The sequence below is a fragment of the Rhinoraja longicauda genome, chromosome 10 (assembly GCF_053455715.1).
Source record: "Rhinoraja longicauda isolate Sanriku21f chromosome 10, sRhiLon1.1, whole genome shotgun sequence".
Taxonomy (NCBI): Eukaryota; Metazoa; Chordata; class Chondrichthyes; order Rajiformes; family Arhynchobatidae; genus Rhinoraja; species Rhinoraja longicauda.
This window is the reverse complement of record NC_135962.1, coordinates 38,203,888-38,221,679: the sequence shown is the minus strand read 5'-3', so window position 1 is coordinate 38,221,679 and position 17,792 is coordinate 38,203,888. Positions and strand designations below refer to the sequence as shown.

General features: G+C 44.8%; 1 protein-coding gene across 4 annotated transcripts in view; it reads right to left on the bottom strand.

Moving 5' to 3' along the window:
- Positions 1-17,792, bottom strand: part of nid2a (nidogen 2a (osteonidogen)) — a 117,687-nt gene that overhangs the window by 64,614 nt on the left and 35,281 nt on the right. For all 4 annotated transcript variants that reach the window (XM_078406697.1, XM_078406698.1, XM_078406699.1 and 1 more), the window contains exons 11-16: positions 13,324-13,578; positions 5,956-6,204; positions 4,355-4,603; positions 3,110-3,358; positions 1,661-1,915; positions 46-294 (exon numbers count right to left, since the gene is read on the bottom strand). In XM_078406697.1, coding sequence (XP_078262823.1) covers positions 46-294; positions 1,661-1,915; positions 3,110-3,358; positions 4,355-4,603; positions 5,956-6,204; positions 13,324-13,578 — 1,506 coding nt within the window. The remainder of the gene's footprint in view (positions 1-45; positions 295-1,660; positions 1,916-3,109; positions 3,359-4,354; positions 4,604-5,955; positions 6,205-13,323; positions 13,579-17,792) is intronic.

Genomic DNA, 17,792 nt, shown 5'->3' with positions numbered 1-17,792 from the left:
TGAGCTGCCACAGTGGCCAATTGCTTTTACAAACCACTGACTGACCTGTCGTCCCACAGTGTGGTTGAGCGGTTCCAGGTAGTGTCCGGCTCCCTGGGACTTCCTGCCCGTTTTCGTACACACACCAGCAGTGTCCTGTGCTGCTGTGGCATTGCATCGGCCTGAAGTTCCCTTCTTCATCACACTGAGGGATGTGGTGTCCCAACAGCGGCTGAGACCCACGCAGCCTCACCTCTGCTTCTAACTGATCCCTCTGCTGCTCACAGGCAGTCTTTGGCCGCTCACTGTCTCCATCTGTTGCATTTGAAACAATACAAAATAAAAGCACAAATTACACAAACTGGGACGCGTAATGAGTGATCTTCCACCGTGCGAGTTGCTGCCAGTCTGATTGAAGTGGGGGAGATAGGACACCCAAATGAAATATTTTAAATCTAGTAAAACAGAGACACAACGAAATGCAGCTGCTGGAATCTTGAACAAAAACATAGGACCGGAACAACTCAGTGGGTCAGGCAGCAACTGTGGAAGGGATGGACATTCCTTTTGGGGAAGGGTTCCAACCTGAAATATTGTCTGTCCATTCCCTCCACAGAGGCTGCCTGACCCTCAAGCAGCATTCCTCCAGCATTTTGTGTATTTTTTAATCCAGTGCTTTTTATATAACGATAACACCAACATGATGTGCTGGCACCCGACAACGTAAAAAACGTGATTTTCAAATTTATATTTTGTTGATTAGTTATTATACTTTTTATACTTCCAACAGCAAAATTAAAATATCGTTAGAGAGGCAAGAAAAACTACATATTGGAATTGTGAGCAACAAAACAGTGCCAGAGGAGCTCGGCGAGTCAGGCAGCTTATGCGAAGGAAATGGACAGATGACATTTTCAAGTAACCTTTACTTTCCCTCTTCTCTCCATCCCACCCCCTTCCCAGTTCTCCGACCAGCCTTACTGTCTCTGACTACATTTTATCTGTTTGCTTTCTCCCAGCTAACAATGAGCTATTCTACATTTTCCTTGATCTCCATTCCCTTTGCCCCGCTTTCACACCTTCACACTTCCCCCCCCTGATGTCAGTCTGAAGAAGGGTCTCGACCCAAAACGTCACTCGTTCCTTCTCGCCAGAGATGCTGCCTGTCCCGCTGAGTTACTCCAATATTTAGTGCCTATCTTTGGTTTAAACCAGCATCTGCAGTTCCTTCATACAGATGACATTTCCTGTTGGGACCCTTCTTTGGACAATTAAAAAAACGTTTTTTTGTTGTTAACAATAAGAAAGTACATGCAGCAAACCGTTTAGAAAAGAAAAAGAGGTAATTTTCAATACTGCCACAGAGGTGGTAATCTAAAACAGCAAAGTATTCTTCAAAAAGGATTGAAAGCAAAAAAGCCTGTGGAGATAGACGATGATGCCCTCAAGATACACGGAATTGTGTCCAGACGTTTCCCAGTCATGTGCAAGCCCAGTTTCACTGAATGGTGAAAGGAAGATTATAAGATCACAGACCTCTTAATCAGGCTTCCAATAATCTACATTTTACTTAGAAGTCTTTCTGCAAGTACGTCGGTCATATTATTTTAAAATGAATCTCTTTGATCTTCTCATTTGAGCTGCCACAATGGCCATTTGCTTTTACAAACCACTGACTGACCTGTCGTCCCACAGTGTGGTTGAGCGGTTCCAGGTAGTGTCCGGCTCCCTGGGACTTCCTGCCCGTTTTCGTACACACACCAGCAGTGGCCTGTGCTGCTGTGGCATTGCATCGGCCTGAAGTTCCCTTCCTCGTCACACTGAGGGATGTGGTGTCCCAACAGTGGCTGAGACCCACGCAGCCTCACCTCTGCTTCTAGCCGATCCCTCTGCTGCTCACAGGCAGTCTTTGGCTGCTCGCTGATTGCAATCGTTACTTTTGAAACAATACAAAACAAAAGCACAAATTTCACAAACTGGGCCAAATAATGAATGATCTTGCACAGTGTGTGTAGCTGCCAGTCCGATTGAAGTGGGGGGAAAAAGCACACTCAAATCAAATGTTTTAAATCTGGTAAAACACAAGGATTGCAGCTGTTGGAATCATGAGCAAAACACTAAGGTTAGTTATAGTTCTTAGTTTACTAAATATAAATGTTGATTGTTTACAATGTCAAAACAGACAAGGGGGTATATTAATGGAATAAATGGTTGAGAAATAAGGCTTAATTTTTAATTAACATGTGTATCAGCGCCTTATTGCTTAGCAAAAAAAGCACTGTTTAACTGTAATATGTTTCATTTCCCTAAACTAATCTAAACTCCAGTACCGCCAGGTAACCCCATGAATAGCAAAATCCAATTATAGCTAATTTTGTGTTGTTCATTCCAGCAAGAGTTCCAGACCTTTGCTTCATTTTAATAAGGTTCACTACATGTGAGATTTATTGGAACTTGCTAAAACATCTCAGAATCTTCCTCTCTAGGGTACAATCAGAATAGGTTTTGCTCGGTACAATAGATGGATGTGGGACATCGTTCAGATAGGCCAGGAAACTGACAGAGAAATTAAAATATTGTTAGAGGTACAAGAAACAGTGGACGCAGGAATCTTCAGCAAAAGAAAGAATGCTGAAGCAACTCAATGGGCCGGGCAGCATCTGTGGAGGGAATGACAGATGACATTTCGAGTTGGCACCCTTCTTTGAACAATTTTAAAATTGTTATTGTTTGGTTGACAATAAGAAAGTACAGGCAACAAACCATTTTGAAAAGAGAAAGAGCCAATTCTCAACCCTGCCTCAGAGGTGGTAATCTGAAACAGCAAAGGATTGTCCAAAAAGATTGAAACTACAAAAGCCTGTAGACAAAGACAATAAAGCCGTCAAGATGCATGGAATTGTGACCAGACTTTCTCCAGTCACACGCAAGCTCAGTTTCACTGAATTGTGAAGGGAAGATTGTATACACAGGAGACACTGGCCCTAACTCAAGTTTTCACATATCTACAAATTATTTAGAAATCTTTCTTCAAGTACAAATCAGTTACATTCTTAAAGAAATGAGTCTCTTTGATCTTCTCATTTGAGCTGCCACAATGGCCAATTGCTTTTACAAACCACTGACTGACCTGTCATCCTACAGCGTGGTTGAGCGGTTCCAGGTAGTGTCCGGCTCCCTGGGACTTCCTGCCCGCTTTCGTACACACACCAGCAGCGGCCTGTGCTGCTGTGGCATTGCATCGGCCTGAAGTTCCCTTCTTCATCACACTGAGGGATGTGGTGTCCCAACAGCGGCTGAGACCCACGCAGCCTCACCTCTGCTTCTAACCGATCCCTCTGCTGCTCACAGGCAGTCTTTGGCCGATCACTGTCTCCATCTGTTGCATTTGAAACAATACAAAACAAACGCACAAATTACACAAACTGGGACGTGTAACAAGTGATCTTGCACAGTGCGCGTTGCTGCCAGTCCGATTGAAGTGGGGGAGATAGGGCACCCAACTGAAATATTTGAAATCTAGTAAAACAGAGACACAAGGAACTAATCTAAACTCCAATACCGCCAGGTAAACCCATGACTAGCAACATTCAATTTTAGCTAATTTTGTGGTGTTCATTCCAGCAAGAGTTCCAGACCTTTGCTTCATTTTAATAAGGTTCACTACATGTGAGATTTAAAAAAAATTATCAAATAAGTTTCTAAAACATCTCAGAATCTTCCTCTCAAGGGTACAATCAGAATACGTTTTGCTCGGTACAATAGATGGATGTGAGACATCGTTCAGATAGGGCAGGAAACTGACAGAGAAATGAAAATATTGTTAGAGGTACAAGAAACAGTGGGCACAGAAATCTTCAGCAAAAGGAAGAATGCTGAAGCAACTCAATGGGCCGGGCAGCATCTGTGGAGGGAATGGACAGATGACATTTCGAGTTGGGACCCTTCTTTGAACAATTTAAAAATTGTTATTGTTTGGTTGACAATAAGAAAATACAGGCAGCAAACCATTTTGAAAAGAGAAAGAGCCAATTCTCAACACTGCCTCAGAGGTGGTAATCTGAAACAGCAAAGGATTGTCCAAAAAGATTGAAACTACAAAAGCCTGTAGACAAAGACAATAAAGCCGTCAAGATGCATGGAATTGTGACCAGACTTTCTCCAGACACACGCAAGCTCAGTTTCACTGAATTATGAAAGGAAGATTGTATACACAGGAGATACTGGCCCTAACTCAAGTTTTCACATATCTACAAATTATTGAGAAATCATTCTTCAAGTACAAATCAGTTACATTCTTAAAAAAATTAATCTCTTTGATCATCTCATTTGAGCTGCCACAGTGGCCATTTGCTTTTACAAACCACTGACTGACCTGTCGTCCCACAGTGTGGTTGAGCAGTTCCAGGTAGTGTCCGGCTCCCTGGGACTTCCTGCCCGTTTTCGTACACACACCAGCAGTGGCCTGTGCTGCTGCTGCATTGCATCGGCCTGAAGTTCCCTTCTTCATCACACTGAGGGATGTGGCGTCCCAACAGCGGCTGAGACCCACGCAGCCTCACCTCTGCTTCTAACCGATCCCTCTGCTGCTCACAGGCAGTCTTTGGCCGCTCACTGTCTCCATCTATTGCATGTGAAACAATACAAAACAAAAGCACAAATTACACAAATTGCGCAGTGTAATGAGTGTTCTTGCACAGTGTGTGTTGCTGCCAGTCCGATGGAAGTCAGGGATAAAGTACACACAAATCAAATGTTTTCAACCTAGTAAAACAGAAACACAGGGAACTGCTGTTGCTGGAATCTTGAACAAAACACAAAACATCAGAGCAACTCAGATTTTGGGGTAGGATTCTAACCTGAAATATTGTTGGTTTATTCTCTCCACAGATGCTGCCTGACCCACTGATTTCCTCCAGCACTTTATATTTCATTTTAAATCCTTTTTTTGTTTGTTATGGTAACTAAGTCGGCACCTCGACAAAGTTAAAAACGTGATTTTCAAATGTATACTTTTATTGTCGATTTTATACTATTTAGTTATTTGTTTGTTAAATATGTTGGTTTTTCACAATGTCAAAACAGAGGTGGGGGATATATTAATGGAAAAATGGTGAGAAAGGTAGCTTAATGTTTTAATTGAAATGCAGATTGGCACCTTTTTGTTTACAAAAAAATGCATTGTTTTTTAGGTAACTTTAATTTCCCCAAACTAGTCAGGTAAACCCATGACTAGCAAAATGTAATTTTAGTTGATGTTGTGGAGTTAATTCCAGCCAGAGTTCCTGACCTTTGTGTCATTTTATTAATGTTTATTACATCTTTTTTTCTCAAATAGGTTGCTGAAACATCTCACACAATTCTTCCTATCCAGAGTACAATCAGAATACCTTTTGCACAGTACAATAGATGGATGTGGGACATGGCTGACTGGTATCTGATACGGCAGAATTCTGATTGAAGAATTTAACAAAATGTTCAAAACACAAGGAACTGCAGATGTTGGAATCATGAGCAAAAGGCAAAGTGCTGGAGGAACCCAGTGGGGAAGACAGCATCGGTGGAGGGGCGGGGAATGGATAGACAACATTTCAGAAATGCAAGCTGCAAGCTATTTAGAAAAGAGAATGGTGAAATTTCCAACACTGTCTCAGAGGTTATAATCTGAAATAGCAACAGATTCCACAAAAAGATTGAAAGTGCAAAAGCCTCAGGGGAAAGATGATGAGGAACTCAAGATGCACAGAATAGTCACCAGGCTTTGCCAGTCATACGCAAGCTCAGTTTCAATGAATGGAGAAAGTAAGATCATAAACACAGATCATGGACCCTAAATAAAGCCTCTACCTAGCTGCAAATTACTTGAGGATTTTTCTGCAAGTACAAGTCAGTCACATTCTTTAAAAAACAAATCTCTTTGATCTTCTCATTTGAGCTGCCACAGTGGCCAATTGCTTTTACAAACCACTGACTGACCTGTCGTCCCACAGCGTGGTTGAGCGGTTCCAGGTAGTGTCCGGCTCCCTGGGACTTCCTGCCCGTTTTCGTACACACACCAGCAGTGGCCTGTGCTGCTGCGGCATTGCATCAGCCTGAAGTTCCCTTCTTCATCACACTGAGGGATGTGGTCTCCCCACTGCGGCTGAGACCCACGCAGCCTCACCTCTGCTTCTAACCGATCCCTCTGCTGCTCACAGGCAGTCTTTGGCCGCTCACTGTCTCCATCTGTTGCATGTGAAACAATACAAAATAAAAGCACAAATTACACAAATTGGGCAGTGTAATGAGTGATCTTGCATAGTGTGTGTTGCTGCCAGTCCGATGGAAGTCAGGGATAAAGTACACACAAATCAAATGTTTTCAACCTAGTAAAACAGAAACACAGGGAACTGCTGTTGCTGGAATCTTGAACAAAACACAAAACATCAGAGCAACTCAGATTTTGGGGTAGGATTCTAACCTGAAATATTGTTGGTTTATTCTCTCCACAGATGCTGCCTGACCCACTGAGTTCCTCCAGCACTTTGTGTTTTATTTTAAATCCTATGTTTTTTTTTGTCATGGTGACACTAAGTTGGCATCTTGACAAAGTTAAAAACGTGGATTTTCAAATGTATACTTTTAGTATTGATTTTATACTGTTTAGTTATTTGTTTGTTAAATATGAAGTTGGTTTTTCACATTATCAAAACAGAAGTGGGGGTAGGTTAATGGAAAATGGTGAGAAAGGTAGCTTAATGTTTTAATTGAAATGCAGACTGGCACCTTTTATTTTACGCAAAAATGTACTGTTTAAAGTAGTAAAAAAAATAAAAAATAAAAAATTTAAAAAATGAATATTATTATTATATTATTATTATTATTATTATTATTATTATTATTATTATTATTATTATTATTATTATTGTAACTTTAATTTCCCCAAACTAGTCAGGTAAACCCATGACTAGCAAAATGTAATTTTAGTTGATGTTGTGGAGTTAAATCCAGACAGAGTTCCTGACCTTTGTGTCATTTTACTAATGTTTATTACATCTTTTTTCTCAAATAGATTGCTGAAACATCTCACAGGATCTTCCTATCCAGAGTACAATCAGAGTACCTTTTGCACAGTACAATAGATGGATGTGGGACATGGTATCTGATACGGCAGAAAACTGATTGAGGAATTTAACAAAATGTTCACGGCACAAGGAACTGCAGATGTTGGAATCATGAGCAAAAGGCAAAGTGCTGGAGGAACCCAGTGGGGAAGGCAGCATTGTGGAGGGGGAGGGGGAAGAGAATGGATAGACAACATTTCCGAAATGCAAGCTGCAAGCTATTTAGAAAAGAGAATGGTGAAATTTCCAACACTATCTCAGATGTTATAATCTGAAATAGCAAGAGATTCTACAAAAAGATTGAAAGCGCAAAAGCCTCAGGGGAAAGAAGATGAGGAACTCAAGATGCACAGAATAGTTGTTGTGATATTGCCTGGGACTACTTTGTGTATCCCAAGGACTACTTTGTTTGCATGTGCAGGAATGCGTATATAAGAGGTTGGTGTGATTGGGTGGTCACTCTGGATCCAGATGACCACGGAATAAACAGCCTGGAGTTGAGCTCCAGCATTGTAACCTTTTATACACGTGTACTTGTGGTCCGTCCAGAGTCACTAAAGGTACAACAGGTACCGGACCACGAAGTACAACATGGTGGCAGCGGTTTGGTGATTTGCCTAGAAAGGTAAAGAGAAACCCAAGCGGAAAAGGTTCACAAGTCATTAAAAAATATTTTTTTTTAAATTAAAAAAATTTTTTTTTGGTGAAAATTATACTACGAAAATAATTAAACTAGTGCCCTAGGGGAAAGAAACAGAAATAAAGAGTAGTTTCCAGCTCGTACGGGACGCTGGATTGCCTCTCGACAGGGCCTACCGTGTATGTGCACTTACCTGATCTGTAGTCAGCGCTGAGCTGCCGACGGGACGTTGCAAGCTGCTGAGGGAGGTGTGTGAAGGCCCACACCGACGACGACACCGTCACCGACAGGGACCGGTGAGACCCGACATCGCGGGGGAGTGCAGAGTCCGGTGAGACCTGGCATCGCGGGGGAGTGCAGAGACCGGTGAGACCCGACATCGCGGGGGAGTTCGGCGACCGGAGGGACCGACCATCCACGGAGGCGCGACGACCGGTAAAGTCGAGGCACTGCATCCTTCCCAGGCGCGGCGACCGGTGAGTTGGGAAGGCCCTGGGCCCGAGGCAGCGGCAGCACGCGTCGACTGAGCAGCAGCGGCAGCACGCGTCGACTGAGCAGCAGCGGCCGGGAGCACCTGTGGGCGGGGCCAACGCGCACCGCAGCCGAGGCCCGATCGCACCGCGGTTACAGCAGCTGGGAGCTGCATCGTTGCGAGCCCATCGTTGCGAGCCCATCGTTGCGGGCCCATCGTTGCGGGCCCATCGTTGCGAGGCAGATCATCGCAGTGGAGCAGCGACCTTCACCCATCTAGAGCATACGCTACGCTGATTTACACGGCCAGTCTGCTTCTTGAAGGGAAGATTTGGACATTGCTTTGTGTGCTTATCTGTGTGTAATACTGCAATATTACTGTTTGCATTTGATACTATGGTATATGTATGTTTATTTCTGTGAATGCATATAGTACTATAGATTTGCTGATAGCAAGGGTTGGGGTCCTGTGATACGGTTGTTTTTGGTTTTGTTTATAATTGTTCAAGTTACCGTGTTTCCGCCATATAGTGCAAATAATATGTCTCGGTTACCTGAAATGAACTGGCAAGTGCTGGACATCCCCACTGAGTTCTCCCTGTTCAAGGAAAGGTTGCAACTGTGCCTGGAAGACTTAGAAGTTGCATCGGAATCTAAGCAGGCCACGAAGATAAAAATCGCTTTGGGAGTGGAAGGACTTCGTCGTTTGAATGCGTCAGGTCCGAGTGTGGAGGATCGGAGCAAACCGGAGTGCATATGGGCATTTTTTGAGGACCAGCTGAGGACGAAGGTAAATTTCAGGGTCCACAGGTTGGAGTTGATGCGGTATCGCCAGAAGCCGGGGGCGTTGCTTGCTCAGTTTGTGACCCGGTGTCGCGAAAAAAGTCTCCAGTGTGACTTCACTGAGCAGGAGCTCACTGACAGAGTCATGGTGTTGGTAATCACGTCCACGCCCCATGAAGGTCTACAGCGAGAGCTTATACAGAAGCCTAAAGGTCACACCATTCCAGAGGTGCTTACGTTAGGCAGGCAGTATGAGGCCATTGCAGCGGGCAGACAGTGCATTGCCAATTTAGAGCCCAGGTCTAGCAATATTGATGCTGTCAAGACACGAGGGTCGACGAAACAGAAGTCGCAGGATGAGAGACAAAACCCTTGTGGCTACTGTGATTTGTTTCATAAACCCAGGCAATGCCCGGCGTATCGCGACACATGCAAGAAGTGTGGCAAGAAAGGGCATTGGGCAAAATGCTGTAGGAATAAAGTGGATCCTGTGCGCCCATCTAAATGGTCCAGGGGCAAATACAAGCGAGTTGACGAGGTGCAGCAGCAGACCCATGACGGTGATGCATCGTTCTGTGACAGTCAAGAGGAAGGATCGGATATGTATTTCCATAATATCACCATTTCAGGTATGGACAGGATGCCTCCAATGGGTGATAAGGCATTTGCGGTGTTGAACATCAAATGCCCGTCAACGAAGGGGCAACATCGACTGAAGGTGAAGATAGACACCGGGGCTGGAGGAAATACTCTTCCCCTTCGGATCATACGAGACATGTATCCCAATGACAAATACAAGCAGCACCTACGACCATGCAAAGTCCGTCTGACAGCATATAGTGGGACGGAAATCATGTGTGTTGGAACTATATCCGTTTCGTGCCGATACCAAGGGTCGATGTGGTGTCCTCAGGAATTTTTCGTGGTAGACGTGGCAGGATCCGCTGTCATAGGCCTCCCAGGTATTAAGCAACTTCAGGTTGTCACGATACATGCTATGGGAACAGAGGAGCACCCATCAGATGCTCGGAAGGAGCAAGACAGTTTCAACTCGGTGGGGGACCTAATGAAGAGGTGGCCTAATCAGTTTGATCAGATTGGCAACTTCAAGGGGCCAGCCACCCTTCATCTCAAGGAGGAGGCCACACCACACATTGATGCGCCAAGGAAATGTAGTATCCATCTCAAAGACAAGTTGCGGGCTGAGTTGGACAAGATGGAAGATGATGGAGTCATCCGAAAGGTGACTCACCATACGGACTGGTGCAGTTCAATAACCACCTCCGTTAAGAAGGATGGGTCAATCAGGGTATGCCTAGACCCGAAGCGTTTGAATGCAAGTCTCAAACGTTGCCCGCACAAGATCCAGACACTTGAGGAGATCAATCCGGATTTTGCCAATGGGAAATTGTTCTCCAAACTCGATGCTAAAGCGGGTTATTGGTCTGTCCGACTTGATGAGGCTAGCCAGGAACTTACCACGTTCTGCACGCCTTTTGGCAGGTATTGCTACAGGAGGTTGCCTTTCGGTTTGTCGGTGAGTCAGGATATATTCCAGCAGCGTATGGACACGATCATAGAACAGGTTCCTGGATGCGTCTGCATTGCGGATGATATTGTCATAGTGGGATCCACAGCGCAAGAACATGATTATAATCTACAGAAGCTGTTAGAGGCAGCGTCCCGGGAAGGACTAGCTTTCAACAGTGCTAAGTGCGTAGTGAAGGCTAACTCCATCAACTTCTTCGGGACAATGTATTCAGACACAGGCATTCGGCCAGATCTTGGTAAGGTGCAGGACATTCATAAGATGCCAACACCACAAGATAAGGAAGATTTACAACGGTTCCTGGGGATGATGAATTTTTTATCGCCCTACATCCCAAAGTATGCTGACCTGGTCGCCATTTTGAGGGATTTGCTGAAGAAAGATGTCCCATTCTTGTGGCAAGAAGACCACCAAACGGCGTTCTGTAACCTGAAGAGCTGCATACAGGGGGAATCTGTCCTCCAGTACTATCGCCCTGATGCTCCTGTCACCCTTGAGGTAGATGCATCAATGAAAGGAGTGGGAGCATGCCTTTCGCAGGAAGGACGGCCTGTTGCGTATGCTTCGAAGGCACTGTCTTCATGCCAGTCCAACTACTCCAATATTGAACGCGAGACCCTTGCATTGGTTTTTGGCATCACAAGGTTTCATACGTACCTATTTGGGCGGGATTTTAAGGTGCTGACTGATCACAAGCCTCTTGTCACTATCTGCGGCAAACCATTCACGAGTGCCCCACCCCGACTGCAGCGGTTGCTCATCAAGGTGCAAGGATACAACTTCACCATAGAGCACAGACCTGGGGCTGAGGTGATCATTGCTGACACTCTCAGCAGGCTGCCCAATCCGGAGAAGACAGAGAGCATAGATCTCGATGTACATGTAGAGAGCATCTTCTTCGACAACATCGAGGACACGCTAGGTGTCGACTTGATACACTTCGGCAAACTCAAAAGGGTGGAGCTGCAGACAGAAACTTGTCGTGACCCTATACTGCATAGGGTTATGCAGTATGTCCATTCCGGATGGCCGGCGACCCTACAGGAGATACCTACCGACCTGCGGTCCTACTGGTCTTTTCGAGATGAGTTGGGCATGTCAAATGGGGCCATTTTCAAAGGACGGCAAGTAGTCATTCCTGAGTCGATGAGACAGGATGTATTGCAGCAACTTCATGTTGGCCACCAAGGCATTGAGAAGACGAGACTTCTAGCGAGACAAATGGTCTATTGGCCCAACATGAACCAACACATTGATGACCTTGTCCGAAGGTGTAGTCCGTGCCAGATGCACATGCCAGAGCAAATGAGGGAAACACTCATGCCACATGAGATACCAGTCACACCTTGGACCAAAATAGCAATGGACATGTTTGAAATTGACAACGTTCAATATCTTGTCATGGTGGATTACCATTCCAAGTTTCCGGTGGTGAACCGACTGACTAGCACCACGAGTGCCATGGTTGCTAATATGGTGATTGCAATGTTTGGTCTGCTAGGAGCACCGACGGAGATCATCTCCGACAATGGTCCACAATTTGTGGGTGAAGCTTTCCAGTCCATGTGCAAGCAATGGGGAATCACCCATACAACGTCCTCGCCTAGGTACCCTCAGTCGAATGGGCTGGCTGAGCGCATGGTACGAACGGTGAAGTCTGTTATAAAGAAGTCCTTGGCAACGAGACAGAGTGTAGCAGCAGCTTTACTCAACTTGCGCACTACACCGATTGATTCCAAGTTACCGTCACCGGCGGAGATGATGTTTGGAAGACAGATTCGGACGCCTCTCCCCACGAACCTTGACATGAACAGGGCATACGAAGGGCAGAGGACCTTTGAGCGACTTGAGGAGCGTAAGCAGAATATGAAGGCACAGTTTGACAGTTCGGTCAAGAGACATGACTTGTTGCCATTGCACGCTGGACAGAAGGTCCGGGTTCTGGATAAAGTGAATCAGGTCTGGGTTCCAGCAGAAGTGAGATCGGTCTGCGACGAACCCCAGTCAAGGTCTTACATTATTGAGACGCCGAATGGAAATCGGTTCAGGAGGAATCGAGTGCAGTTGAGAGATCTTCCACTGGAGAAGCCAGGGGTTGGTCCCCATTGTGTCCCCCCAGACAGCGATAGGGTTGAGACCTAATGTGAAGCGGAGGAACGACCGGCCCGTAATGATGATGGGGATTATGTGACACGCTCGGGACGTGCCAGTAAGAAACCTGCACGTTACCGTTGATATTTGTTAATGTTTTATGGTGTTTCAAAAAAACGTTTGTGTTTAGAGTTTGTTGTTACATATATATATATATATATATTTCTTTTATAAGACAAGGGGGATGTTGTGATATTGCCTGGGACTACTTTGTGTATCCCAAGGACTACTTTGTTTGCATGTGCAGGAATGCGTATATAAGAGGTTGGTGTGATTGGGTGGTCACTCTGGATCCAGATGACCACGGAATAAACAGCCTGGAGTTGAGCTCCAGCATTGTAACCTTTTATACACGTGTACTTGTGGTCCGTCCAGAGTCACTAAAGGTACAACAGGTACCGGACCACGAAGTACAACAATAGTCACCAGGCTTTGCCAGTCATACGCAAGCTCAGTTTCAATGAATGGTGAAAGAAAGTTCATAAACACAGATCACGGACCCTAAATAAAGTCTCTACATATCTGCAAATTACTTTAGGATTTTTCTGCAAGTACAAATCAGTCACATTCTTTAAAAAATAAATCTCTTTGATCTTCTCATTTGAGCTGCCACAGTGGCCAATTGCTTTTACAAACCACTGACTGACCTGATGTCCCACAGCGTGGTTGAGCGGTTCCAGGTAGTGTCCGGCTCCCTGGGACTTCCTGCCCGTTTTCGTACACACACCAGCAGTGGCCTGTGCTGCTGCGGCATTGCATCAGCCTGAAGTTCCCTTCTTCATCACACTGAGGGATGTGGTGTCCCAACAGCAGCTGAGACCTACGCAGCCTCACCTCTGCTTCTAACCGATCCCTCTGCTGCTCACAGGCAGTCTTTGGCCGATCACTGGCTGCTGTCGTTGCTTTTGAAACAATCAAAGGCACAAATTACACAAACTGGGCCAAACAATGAGTGATCTTGCACAGACCACACATATTTTGTTAAATATTTCAATGATTAGTGAACGTCAATGAATGCAGAATTTAAAATCAGTCTGAAGATGTTTCCTGAAACGGCACCCATCCATGTTCTCCAGACCCGCTGAGTTACATCAGCACTTTGGTTTTTTTTTCCAAAATTTAAAATAATGCTCCGTTTAAGATGTCAGCTATTACGTAATTCTGTTAGCCTGAACTGAACTCAATCGACTGACCGTGGACACAAAATGCTGGAGTAACTCAGCAGGTCAGGCAGCATCTGGAGAGAAGGAAAAGGTGACGTTTCGGGGCGAGATCCTTCTTCAGACTTCTTGGACACGAACAAGCAGAAACAATGGTCTGAAAAAAAGGATCTTGACTCAAAACGTCACCCATTCCTTCTCACCAGAGATGCTGCCTGTCCCGCTGAGATACTCCAGCATTTTGTGTCTATCTTAAGCAGAAACAATGGGTCTGAAGAAGGGTCTCAATCCTGAAATGTCACCCATTCCTTCCCTCCAGAGATGCTGCCTGTCCCGCTGAGTTACTCCAGCATTTTGTGTCTATCTTCGGTGCAAACCAACATCTGTGGTTCTTTCCTACACACATCAATCTACTGATCTACAAGTCTGGTCTGTGGTGGACTGTTTCCAGGGAGTGTGCTGATTCCAGTAATCTCCCTTCCCCATGTGTCCACACACCAGCACTGGCCCGTACTGCCTTGGCACTGCTGGGGCTTGAAGTTGCCCTGTTCATCACACTGAGGAACGTGGATTCCAATACGTGGCCTCGACCCACGAGGGCTGAGCTGTGCCGTCACACTGTCGCGCTGCTCCTCACAGGCAGTCTTTGCACCTCGGTCAGGTTTTTGAAGTGAGAAAACATCTAAGTCTGCTATTTGAGTCATAGACTCATACAGCACAGGAACAGACCTTCGGCCCAACTCATCCATACTGACCAAGATGCACCATCTATTTGCCCATATCCCTCTAAATTATGTCCCGCAAATAGATGTCCCATCTATTTGCTCATATCCCTCTGCCCGGCGGGGGCTTCAATGTCGGGAGCCACGACCGCCCTAACGTGGCAACTTCAACAGCCTGACCGTGGGAGAAGACGGCAGGGGAAGAGAAAATACATTCTGGCCTTCCATCACAGTGAGGAGGGGACTGGAGGAGACTCACTGTGATGGATGTTTCTTTTTGTTTGATGTTGGTTTATGATTGTGTGTTTTATTGCTTATTTTTATTGCTTATTTTATTGGTCTTATTGTTGGACTGTGGGTAATTTTTCATTTCACTGTGCATTTATTTGTATGTGACAAATAAATTGACTAATGATATCCAGGTACCTGTCCAAATGTCTTTTAAATGTTGTTATTATACCCACCACATCTATGAATATTTCTATATACCCACCATGCTCTGAGTGAAAACGTTGCCCCTCGGGTTCCTATTAATTGTTTCCAGTCTCACCTTAAACCTACGCCCTCCAGTTCTTGATTCCCCTACCCTGGGAAAAAGACTCTGTACATTCACCCTATCTTTTTTCCCCTCATGATTTTATACACTTCCAAAAGATCATCCCTCAGTTTCTTGCTCTGCAAGGAAGAATGTCCTAGCCTGTTCAACCTCTCTCTACAGATCAGGCCCTCGACGTCTGGACACATCCTCGTGAAACTTCTCTGCATCCTTTCCAGCATAATGACATGTTCTGTACTGCAAATTTAAACTGCAGAACACAAGGAGGAATAAACATGGTAGCCAATGTGCTTCAAAATCAGAACATCTAATGGGTGTTCAATTCAACAGTATATACTGAACCCAATTGTATCTCCAGGAAAGTCGCAAATGCATTTCAACATTGTGAATGACTTTGTGGAGATTACAAATGAGGAACTGACAAAGCAATTTCTTTTCATAGCTTGAATCACAGAGTTACAGACTGTGGAATGACCCTGCGGCACATCAAGGCCACACCCAACCATCAAGTGCCCATTTCCACTAAACCTACAATCATTTCCCTCGTCCCCATCATCTCCCCCCGGATTTTGCCATTCCACATACGGGTAATTTACAGCAGCCAATTGAACTCTTCTCTAGGACGTGGGAGCAAACCGGAGCACCCAGAGGAAAACTCATATGGTCTCTGGGAGTTAACGCAAACTCCACACAGACAGCACCCATGGTTAGGATTGAACCTGGGTTGCTGGAGCTGCCAGGAAGCAGCTCCACCTGCTACACTATTTGCCCCCAAAACATGAAAAAAAAAATCTTAATTGGACACTAAACAATGTAGAACAGAAAATGCAATTTAATAAACCAGAAGTGAGTATCCAAAAAAGAAAGCAATGAAGTTCCAATAGAAACACAAGAAATTGCAGATGCAGAAATCTTGAGCAAAACGCAGAGTGCTGGAGGAACTCTAAGTAGGCCAGGCAGCATTTGTGTAGGGAATGGACATTTTAGGTCAGGACCTTTATTCAGACTCGAGAAAGGTCCTGATTTGAAACAGCAGCTGCCTATTCCCTCTAAAAACAGCGCCTGGCCAAAATGTTGAAACAAGGAACTACATATGCTAGTTTACCAAGGAAAGACACAAAATATTGGAGTTAATCAGCAGGTCAGAAAGCATCCCTGGAGAACATGGGTCTGTGACATTTTGGGTCTGGACGCTTCCTCATATTGGCCAGCCAGCTGGGTTCCACCAGCACTTTGCATCTTGCACGATTAATTTACTATTATGCTCTTTTTAAGATGTCATCTATTAAGCAGCTCAGTGAAAAAGTGCTTCTCTTAACCCGAGCACTCCAGCACTTTGTGCTTTGCTCACGGATCCACCATCTGCAATCTCCATTCTGTTTCTGTTTCCATTCTGGATCTCGAAACTAAACTAATAATGAACTAAGCTAAGCTATCCATCACTCAGCAACGATCATTTGCTGTAGGAATGTTCCTTGCATTGTTTAAGCATGCAAACATCACAACTGTGGGAACTCACTGCACTTTACTAGGGAAATGCTCAGTGAAAATGGTCATTTATTGAGCAATTAAACAGGGAAACAGCAGTGTTGTCTGTTGAAGCTTGCATTTGAAATTCTTCCCCTTCAGTCAACTTTCAAAATATTACGTGTGGGAAGGAACGTCCATTTCGCCAGAGATGCGATCAGCATCTTGAGTCCTCACATCTCGTTTCCCTCTCCCCTGACTCTCTGTCTGAAGAAGGGTCTCGACTTGAAAGGTCACCTATTCCTTTTTTTCCAGAAGCTGCCTGACCCATTGAGTTACTCCAGCATTTTGTGTCTATTTTCAAAATATCATGTTATGGCTAAAGTGAACATTTTAAAATGTGCATCTATTATTTTGCCAACAAACTTCCATCAAGAATATTGTTACTGGCTGACATCTATAGAATTTTAAGGAAAACAGGTTTCTAGATCCCCTCTAACCTTGGTCTAGAGAGATGCCTCAAAAAAAAAAAAGCTTATAATAGTAACCTATAAATAGCTTTATTACTTTGAATAACTTAAACTATCTTCTAAATCCAGTGGAATGTAAGCCAGGATTTTGCAATTTAACCTTTTAGCTGTGTTATTGTTATGAAGAATGTGCTGTGTATCTCAAAGGGTTGGGGAGGGGGGGGGCAGATAAGTTGGTAAAGGTGGTGTATGGCATGCTTGGCTCCACTGAACGGGAATTGAGTACAAGAATCAGGAAGACATGGGGTGCAGCTTGGCAGGACTTCGGTTAGGCCCGCATTCGGAACATTGCATGCTGTTCCGGTCGCCCATTGCAGGAAGAATATGGAGGCTTTGGAGAAGGTGCCAAAGAGGTTTAATACAATGTTATCTGTATTAGTGGACATTAACCATAAGGAGAGGTTGGACAAACTTGGATTGGTTTCTCTATGATGCCAGAGGTTGAGAGGAAACTTTATAGGAAAAATGATGAGAGGCATAGATAGGGTGAACAGTCATTTTCTCCTTTCCCCTTTCCACCCTGGGAAAACCTTTTTTTCCTCCAGGGTGGAAATGTCAAAGACCAGCGGGCATTCCTTTAAGGTGAGAGGGGAAAAGTTTAAAGGAAATCTGCAGCGCAAGATTTTTTTTTACACAGAGATTCTGGGTGCCTGGAACATGCTGCTAGGGTTGGTGGTGGAG